General features: G+C 60.9%; 1 protein-coding gene across 1 annotated transcript; it reads right to left on the bottom strand.

Annotated features, from left to right (window-relative positions):
• Positions 1 to 576: 576 nt before the first annotated feature.
• Positions 577 to 6,835, bottom strand: EDN2 (endothelin 2). Its single transcript, XM_026498359.4, has 5 exons — positions 5,942 to 6,835; positions 5,425 to 5,581; positions 3,868 to 3,990; positions 2,836 to 2,934; positions 577 to 1,260 (listed from the first exon to the last, which is right to left on the bottom strand). The coding sequence occupies exons 1-5, from the start codon at positions 6,144 to 6,146 to the stop codon at positions 1,167 to 1,169; spliced, it is 678 nt and encodes a 225-aa protein (XP_026354144.3). The 5' UTR covers positions 6,147 to 6,835; the 3' UTR covers positions 577 to 1,166.
• Between the last annotated feature and the right edge of the window lie 2,883 nt (positions 6,836 to 9,718).

Below are 9,718 nucleotides of genomic sequence, written 5' to 3'. Positions count from 1 at the left end.
AGGGGCTGCTCCCTGGGCCTTGGCAGGATCGGTCGACCCAGGGCTAGAGCCTCAGGCTTCTTTGGTCAAAGCTCCTCTCTTGTTCACCAGCAAGGGCCGAGGCAAGGGACCAGCCAGGGCCAGGCTGTAGCGCCGTCGTAGCACCCGCCACCAGCCCCTCGGGCTGTGCACAGTCTCGGGATCCATCTGGCCCCGGCCCTCATTGGACAGATCGACCCTGGGCCTCACGACAGTTCCTGGTGAGGGCTGCTGGAGCAGAACTGGGTCTCAGTTCCTTCCAAACATGCTCTTGGGAAAGGCCTGGCCACAGGTGACTGGCCTGATGGGAACACAGGTCCCGGAATCCTGGGTGTCAAAGCTGCAAACGGCTGTCCAGGCACGTGATAGGCAAAAGCCTGGAGAGGCTGGGTTAGCAGCTAGAGGTGTCCAGCAAGGGCACGGGGAGTGGGACCCAGGGCTCCGGCCACCTGCCCCATACCCTTTGTCTCTCCTTCCTGTGTGCCCCTAACTTCCGAACAACCCCTTCCTGAGAGGTGCCTCCCCGCTCTGCTTCAGCCAAGACAAAATACCAGAGTACCGTTTCATCGTTTATTACAAACACAAGTTCGCAGGTAAATAATTGAGTCTAAAAAAATACATCCAAATAAATAACCGGAGTTCTCAAAGTTCTTAGAGCAAATAAGTTATATACAGACAGGTGAAGCAGAGCAGGCCTTCTCACCAGGAGTGTCCCAAGGACATGAGGGTGGGAGGACTCTGGGGAAAGACAGCTGGAGGGGACGGACGGGGGCCGCCCAGGACACCCGCCCCATCCAGGCTCCAGGGCCGGCTTCAGAGTGAGTGTCCCCCCTGCGTGTCGATCCTGGTTTGTAGCCAACAGACAGGAACCCTCTCAGGACGTGGCCTCCGGGTAAGTACGTTCCTCATGCGGTTCCTTCCGGCGGTGCGGTGGGGCCCGGGGCCGGTGGGAGATGCCGCTCTGCAGCTGGGGGGCTGAAGGCTTTCCTGGCCGGGCTGAGGACACGCGCTGCCTTGGGGGGAGCCCCCTCAGCCATGCGAGGAGGCCAGAGCTTGTGCCACCCTGCAGGTGGGGCCCCTGGCCCTGGGCTGCCCCTCTCCTCACAGCTCCACGCAGCCTCCATCCTGGCGTTCCTCGGCAACCAACGCTATCTCTTTCTCCGCCTGGGGTGTGTGGGCCTCAGCTCCCTCACTGCCTCCTGCTTTCGCCTGGCAAAGTGGATCTTGGTGGCAGAAATTTCCCTGGAATCAAGAAGGGTCCATTTAGCATCTCAGGAGACAGGGGCTGCCCAAGAGTTCCCCAGGACAGGCAGCAGGGACAGGACCTGGGCCCCCTACATCACAGCCGCCCTGGGGCCGGAAGGCAGACACAGCTCACCCTGAAAACAAAGTCTGCACACCAAGGACAGGCCAGAGCAGGCCTAGACGCTCCTCGGCCCATAGGGACTTCAACGAAGCTGACGTTCAATGTCAAGGCTGCCGGAATGACGGGAGGGCCAAGAACAGCGTATCTCCCGTGACTTGCCTTCCCACTTCCACACCTTTGCTCCTGCCCTTCCTTCTAGGCTGTTCACCTCCCCTCACCCAAATTCCATTGACTAAAATTCCCATTCTTCAAGGTCCAGCTCAAGGTGGTTCAACCGAGACAAATATGGGTCCTAGCTACCCTTTGAACTGGGATGAGACCCTGGTAGGAACTCCGGCGTCATCCCACTGGTCTTGTCCTGGCTGCAAGGGTTCTAGCCTGGAGCTGGGAGGCTGGCTGCAGTTCCCAGCTATGGGAACTGAGGCAAGTGTGGCAACCTCTCTGAGCCTCTTTCTTAGTCTGTAAAATAAACACCGGCCTCGCTGGTGTGAGGGGGAGCATGGGTTGGCAAAGCAAGTTCTTCGCCCACCGCGAGGTGCCGTGCACTTGCAAAGTCTTAATCTTCATTTTTTTCATCCTCAGACAGTTCCCAGGTATATGCTGGGTCTTCTCTAGCCCACTGTCCTGCCCTGTCTCCTATGTTTCAGCCACCCCACAGAGATGGCAGCCCCCGAGGGCCGTGCTGGGCCCAGCACTGGCCAGCTCCGGGGAGCCTCAGGCAGGGAGGTCTGAATAGTTAACACCCCCAGACTCCCACCGAGTGCCAGGCCCTGCCTGAGGCGCCCCACCGACGTCCACCTCTCAACAACCCCGAGAGATGGCTTGCACTGATGTCCCTGGCTCAAAATGAGAACCTGAAGCCCAGAGAAGTGAAAGGATAAGCTCAAGGTCACCAAGGCCGTTTGTGGCAGAGCAGGGGTTCAAATCGGCCAGTCCTGGCTCGGAAGCTGCCCCTTTGGCCACTTGGCTGCGCGGCCAGATGTGGGCACTTTATTCTCAAGTCCGTTTGGTCGGACGGACATTCGTGGGCACGTCCCGTGTGCCACGCCTCGTGCTGAGCCATGCTGAGGCTTCCAGGAAGGGGATCCGGTCTGGGACAAAGGACGAGGGGACAGGCTAGATCGTCGACCACTCTGGACCCAGCGCCCAGGAGATGCTCACCACCGGAAGGAATGCCTGAGGGCCTTCCACAGTCGCAATCCCTCAGCCCCCTGCTAAGAAAGTCAACCTCCAGGCCTGGTGGGGACAAAGAGCTCAGCAGCTAAGGTCCCCGGCTCTGGAGCCTGCCAGAGGCCTGCCACGGACTGCTGGGAGCTTGGGCAAGCGCCTTTACCACTCTGAGCCTCAGTTCCCTTGGCTGCCCAGTAAGGACCCCGTCCTGCCTTCCATGGAGAACGAGGGCAATGTGCAAGGCATACGGGAGGCGCTCAGCCAGGGCAGGCACCCCTTACCTCAGCTGCCGGAGGAGCTCTCCTGCGGACGCCCATGTCTGGCCAACCTGGAACACGTCTGCGGGGGACCCGCTGCCTGGGACTACCACAGCTTCGGCCCTGAATGAACAGTATTACGACGTAAGTGAGGGGCTGTCCAGGGCCCTGCGAACACCTGGCTGTGGGCCCAGTGCCCCCCCACCCCCACCCCAAGCAGATCCATTTCCACCCCTGTGCACCTGGCACCCTTCCTTTCCCAGGCGGGGTGGGGGCTGAGGAAAACCGAGCTGCCGGGAATGCGTTCTTAGCCTCAGAAAAAGGCAGCTGGGTGCCTGGCCTTCCCAGAATCTGGCCGTCTGCAGCTGCGCACAGTCCTTTGCAGGGGAAACTGAGGCAGGGGTGGAGCCACAGCTTGAGTCTCAGAGGAGTGGCAGGTTTGGGACTGTGCAGCCAGGTTCTGCTTTCCCCAAATGCTCCAAGCGGACCAGCGAAGCTGCAAAGTCTCCATTCCTTTTACAGGTGGGAACACCGAGGCCCAGACAGTTACGAGACTTGGCAGAGCTCCCCACCCACGGCCCTCCAACCCCCCAGCAACGCTGTGACCAACTTGGGGTAATGCCACGGCCTCCCAAGTCTAGATGCTACTTCTCCACCAAGAAAGCTCCAAAGCCCTCGGCGCCACAGCTCAGAAGCCAAAGCCCAGTGCCCCTGGGAAGACAGATGGGGGCTCACGGCCCAGCTCGCCTCTGACTAGCTGTGTGGCCCAACAGGACAAGTCCTGTCCCCTCTCTGGGCCTGAGCTGCGTCTGCTGTCACTTGGGGACAGCCCCTCCCGCCCGGAGTGAAGGTGGGAGGCTCTCAGAAGTCCCCAGAGCTGGGCAGTGGGAGGGACTTGGGGTGACCGGTTCTTCACAGAAAGGGACACTGCCCACAGGCCCCGGGCAGCCTACGGGCTCCCAGGACCCTGCTTCCCCACCATTTGCCACTCTGCTCCTCTGCTGGTCTTCCAGACACCCTGCTCCCCCGGCCCCTGCAGGCTGGGTGCCCACTTACCAGGACCTTCGATGGCAGAAGGTGGCGCAGGTGGGGTCCCCGCCACTGGAGCATTCACAGCGCTTTGGCAGGGAGCGGCGCCGGCGTCTTGGCGGGTTTCCCAGGCCGTAAGGAGCTGTCTGTCTGTGGGCAGGCAGCCAGCAAGGTAGTGGTGTAGGGTGGAGAGAGAGAAGGGGAGAGGGAGAGGGAGAAAGGATTAGATAAACTCTGACCACTGGCAAGCAGAGACTGTCCACGGCGCACACTGGGACGGCTACCCATGCCACCAGGGTGGAAGCAGAATGTTACCAGCCCCTGACCTCAGGAAGCCCCGGCACAGGCCCCTCCCTGGCAGCCAGGTGGTCCCAGACAAGGTCCCTCCCCTTTCTGGGCCTCTGCTTGCTCCCACACGGAGGGCCCTGCTCAGTAAGCCTCCCAGCACGGAGAGGAGGGGCTGGAATAGTGCTCCCTCCCTAAGTCGGGAAGTGGGGAGTCCTCCCAGCCCCTCCCCTCTCTCCCAGACAGGAACCTGAGCTGATGGCGAGGGCCAGGCCGGTCCCCCTGGAGGAGGGAAGGAAATGCCATCTCACAGAAGTAAACATACCGGCTCACAGCTAAGCTGCCCTCACCTGGTCACCCCTTGCCTGGGGGGGTGATAAAGGTGTCTTAGCTCTTGACTTAAACACAGTTTGTGCGAGTGCTCGTGTGTGTGAGATCCGGTGGGATTGATTTCAGATCCCAAGTCTGGCCAAGGCAGGCTGGGGGCAGGGCAAGGGGCCCTGCGGCCGGTCGGACCAGCACCTTCGGTGCCGGAGCTAATTTTAGACACTGTGCTGAAGTTGTAATGACTGCAGGTAGACCCAGCACGCAGGGACTGGCAGGGTTCCCGCCCCGAGCAAGTGTTTGGATGCGGATTAGCTCCACACACGCTTACGTGCAGGGCTTCCCTTGCCTTTTGCAATTTGGGGAAGGGAAAAAAGCACACAAAGACACCGAGAAACTTCAACTCGAAGTATGCAGTGGCCCGGAGGCAGCGCGGTGCAGACAGAACAGACAGCACTGGCTCCCACCCCAGCGCTGCCAGGTGACACAGGCCAGGTTTCTCATCTTGTCACTGGGGACAGCAGCAGCGCCTGCCTCACGGGGAGGACGGGGGATTCGCGAGCTGATCGGAGACAAGCGGGGCTTGGCATAGCGCCTGGCGCAGTCAAGGCCTGGGCGCTGTCATTAATCGTCTGATTCTTGGCAGGTCACGCAGAGGCAGCATGGCATCCGTGGGCTTCCCCCTACCACTGACTCCCTCCTGCATAATCTTGGGGAAGGCATCCGACCTCTCTGGGCCTCAGTGCCCTGATCTGGAGAATGGGGCCAATTGCAGGCTGTTGTGAGAGTTCTCCTGAGCTATTCCTGCACTACTGAGGCGGCCCCCACGTGGGAGTTGGAACAATAACCGGTAACACTTCGTATTGTGAGCTCAGCCATCCTGTCTGGAGGCCCAGGGAGAGCTGTACTCAGCGAGAGATTCCCCATCCCCTGCCCCGGTTCCAGCGGCCCCACCTGGATCCCGCGGGAACTCACCCGGGAGTGTTCACCCAGATGATGTCCAGGTGGCAGAAGTAGACGCATTCCTTGTCGAGCCAGGAGCTGCAGGAGCAGCGTCGGGGCCGCAGGTGGGAGCCTCGGGCCCGGGGTGAGGGCGCCGGAGGCTCCGGGGCAGCAGGCACCTGGCCCTTGCCTGCGTGCACAAGAAGGAGAGAGACCTGGAGAGGTGGGTCAGGGTGCCTGGCACAGCCGGGATAGGGGACCTGCCGGGCTCCTCCTCTTGCATAATCGAGGAAGTTGGCATTCTCATCGCTCAGGAGCTCCAGGCCAGCCCGGGGAAGCCCCAGCAGCCCCGGCGGGAAGGGCTGGCGCTGTCCCGTGCCTGCAGCACCTCTGTACTTGCAGAGCTCCCTGGAGCGGCCACCGCCGCGCAGCTCCCACCCTGGAAGGCCCCCAGCAGACTGGCGAGTACCGCGCCCTGGGGAGGGAGACACCTACAAGCAGACCCGGAGGGGGCGGCTGCTGTAGCTGGTGAGGCTGGGGGGCGGCTCACCTTCATGCAGGGCCAGGACCAGGGCCAGAGCGAGGGAGCACCAGGCAGTGGGCACGGCGACCATAGCGGCGGTGGAGCGCACAGGCTGGACCAGAGGAGGGAGCGTGCCTGTTGCCAGTCCTGCTGCCAAGCCGAGCCGAGAGCTCATTGCCTCAGTGCCCTGGCCGCTTCTTATAACACCAGTCACGGCCCCGCCCCTGCCCATGCAGCCCTGCCCCGCTCACAGGAGAGCGATGACACCGCCTCCGCCCGGGTGCGCCTCCCCCGGTGCGCTGGTGAGGGGGGGCGGTGGCAGAGGAGGGTGGAGGCGGGAGGGAAGGCCCCGCTCGTCCCTCTGTACTGCAGCTTCCCTGCAGTCCCCAGGGTCCCCTCCCGGTGCTGCCGCGCTGCCTCAAGTCATCCCCGATGTGTCCTGACCCCCCTTCTTCACTCTCCATGCGGCTGCTCCCTGGCTCCTGCCCAGAGCTAAGAGTTGGAAGGGGGAGATCCATGAGCAAAACCCTGCTTCTCCTTGGAGGAGACCCTGCCATCCCGCCTGCCCACTGCCAGCCAGGCTGAGGATGCCCCTTCTATTGTGTGGGAGGGGAAAGGGGGTGCTCAAGGCTGTGTGGCCTTGGGCAAATTAGAGCCCTCTCTGGGCCAGCTTCCCCCATGAAGGACACAGCTCACCCCTGACCGCTGACGGGTCTGGAGCTGCCTCATGCCTACCTCACCCAGGAAGTGCCCCCTCCCCTCCTTCCCATCCCTCCTCCCAGGGCCTGGGACAGGCGTTCTGGCTCCTTCCAGAACCTATTGCCCCTGTGGGCACACACACACTGCACCCCTTGAACGATCTCCCGCCTTTGGACATGACAGGGCACTTGGCTCACCTCTGTGGCTACTCTCTTCGAAAAAGGCAAGGCAGTGCAGGGGGGCGGGGGGGAGTGGGAGGGGGGAGTGGAGGTGGGGTTGCACCCCGTGGGGGGGGGGCGAGCATTCCACTCCTGCCTCTCTGCTAGCTGGAAGCTGGGCCCTGCTGGAGACACTGGGGACGCACTTGAGCTGAGCTAAGCAGCTTGTGGAACCAGCAGTTGCCCTCTGTTCCTGCCCAGGCCTGGCTCAGAGTTCACCTCCCGTCAGGTCTTTCAGGGACCCTGTCTCCAGGTATAAGAGGAAAAGCCCTCTCATTTCTCGGAACTGCCAGAGCCTTGCTCTCCTGCCTGCCTGACTCATGACTCCGGGCTTATCTCCCCAGCAATCTCGAGGTGCAGAGCTCCAGAGAAGGTGAGGCCTGGAGCTGACCCTGCACACAGTAGGAGCCCTCTGAGTGAGCGCTCTCCGAGGGAGGAGAGAAGGCGTGAATTCATGCCTGGCTTTGAACTGTGGAAATTAGGTCCCTAGGAACCCAGGCTGCTCAGTTTTTAGTTTCCTGTGGTCAGCAGCGATCTCGTCATCAGACATTTATGAAGGGGGAGACAGATGACCACGGAGAGACAGGCAAGCCTGCTTCTTCCCAGGGCGTGACTAGAGCGTGCATGTGGGAAGGGCTGTGCGCGCGCCATCCCGGTACCGAGGGCCAGAGCTCGAGGAGAGAGATAGCCAGCAGCGTGGTCTTCCTTCCCCCAGGCTGCCTCAGGCTGCAGTGGAAGCAGAAACAAACCTTTCTGAGCACCTACTGTGCGCTCAGAGCATTTTCAGCTCCTCTCCCTCGTGGCCCCAGGAGGCAGCTGTCAGGAGTGGGGAGCAACTCCCCTACTGCCCGGGGGACTCAGAGACAAGCCTGGCTTGGCCGAGGTCACACAGCTGGTGGATGCAGAGCTGGCCCTGGGACGCGGACACTGGTCTCTCCAAAAAACCAGAGACTCCCCTCTCAGTTCTCACTGCCCTCCCGCCAAGATGCCTCTCTAAGAATTTAGAAGAGTATTTCTGGAATGAGGTGAGCAATACTCCTAGTCATTTCTATTAGCCTCCCGGAGAATATAAATACAGAATCAAGCAGGGTCAGGGTGGGGGAAGGGGCAGAAAGAGAATTCAAACTACTGAACCATGAAGAGAAGAAAAAGGAACCAGCAGGTGAGCGGGGAGCAGGAGGGGGTCCGGGTGGGGAGTGACACAAACAGGGAGGCAGATGAAGACAGGTAGGGAGAGAGGAAGGACAAGGAAGCAGAGCCTAGTGCGAAAGAAAGAACTTGGATTTGAGAAAGTAAAAGAGAAAGACCATTTGGAAGGAGAGCGAAGGGTCTACCAGGTCTAATCTTTACACAAATGCAAAATACTGCTCAGGACAATAGGGAACCAGAGGCTCAAGTCTGGGAAACATAATAGAAGAATTAAACAGACCAGGAGACAGGATCCCTCTCTGGTGTGAAAGGAGGATGACGACAGGGCAGGGGCCGCTGCCCGGGCCTTGCAGGGTCAGTGTTGGGAGCTGCACCCGGCTCCAGGTCCCCTCCTTCCCTTCGCGCAGCAAACAGGGCTCCTGTGAAATGGAGAGGCCTGGCCCCGGAACCTGAGCAAGCCCAGGTCCTAGGGGGTGAAAGCCTTCCCGGAACAGGGCTATCCCCACCGGCAACACTTGGTTTCCAGGTAGAGAAAATTAAGCTGAGTTAAAAATAGCCAGCTCCAGCCCCAGAGCTCGCTAGCCTGGCCCTGACGGTCACTCTCTGCCCCTCCTGGCTGGCCTGGCTGCAAGGCCCCCAACCCTACCGCTCTGGCTCCCATCAACGGCCCCGGCCAGCTGCCCTGCTCACTGCCCCATCCCCACCTGGCCCTGTTACCGCCCCCCCCCCCCCCGGGGTTCCAAAGGCTGCATGCAGGTTAAGGGACAGGGATTCATCGAAGGGCCCCTTGTCAGGATTTGGAGGGAATCGTTTTGCACACAAAATAATTTGCCCTACTTAGGCTTGGCCTCGGCCCATTCCAAGGAGAGATTTGCGGGGAGGGCAGGTTGGCAGAAAAGGGAAGTTGAGGCATATTTCTGGGTGAGACACTGTGCCAGAAACTGCCCTCTAGAAATTCTCTCCAGTCTCCACTCCCATTTGCTGGATGGGATAACTGAGGCCCTAGAGAAGGAGCAACTTGCTCAAGACGGTGATGGAGCCAGACATGTCCTCTTGGCTCCTAGTCCAGCCCCACTCTCTCCAGGACAGCCGTGAAGCTGCCCCTGGTCCACGTGGAGCCCCTGGGTCTGTATGGGAAGGGCCACCAGGAAGGACCCGCCAGCAGGAAGGCCAGGGCACTGCGACGGGGCTAGGCCCTCTTCCCTTGCACCCCCGAAGCTCCCTCTCTGCCCTCTGCACTAGGAGTAAATATCTTAGGCTGTCCGGCCGCTGAAGCCACTGCGTGGGACGGAGGGTGCCCGGGAGTGACGATGAAACGTCTGGCTGTGGGGGCTGGAGCACGTGCCCGGCGTGGTTGCAGGACGACAGAGCTTTGTCCCAGCTCTGCTGTGCATACTGTGTGGCCTTGGACAAGTCCTTCCCCTTCCTTGGCTTCCCTGAAAAGCTTTTCCGCGTTCCCATTGACCGAGAAGGGTGCTCTCAGCTCTGAAAGCCTCAGGCACTCAGAACCAACCGGACCCAAGTTTAGAGCTCCCCAAGACAGCCCTGCAACCTCTTGCTCCCTGCTGGGGACCCTCTGCTCTCTCCCTTCTGGAAAACCAGTTGCTTCCCTGTTGCCACCAGCCTGGGCCCACCAGGTTTCAGGAAGTTCTGCTGGCAGCCCCAGCGGAAGGGACACAGAGTCTTGGTTGAAGCACATACCGTGTGGGCGGCTTAGCAGAGCGGGTAGCTGGGAAGA

The sequence above is a fragment of the Ursus arctos genome, unplaced genomic scaffold, assembly GCF_023065955.2.
Source record: "Ursus arctos isolate Adak ecotype North America unplaced genomic scaffold, UrsArc2.0 scaffold_12, whole genome shotgun sequence".
Classification (NCBI taxonomy): domain Eukaryota; kingdom Metazoa; phylum Chordata; class Mammalia; order Carnivora; family Ursidae; genus Ursus; species Ursus arctos.
This window is presented reverse-complemented; position numbering and strand designations above follow the sequence as displayed.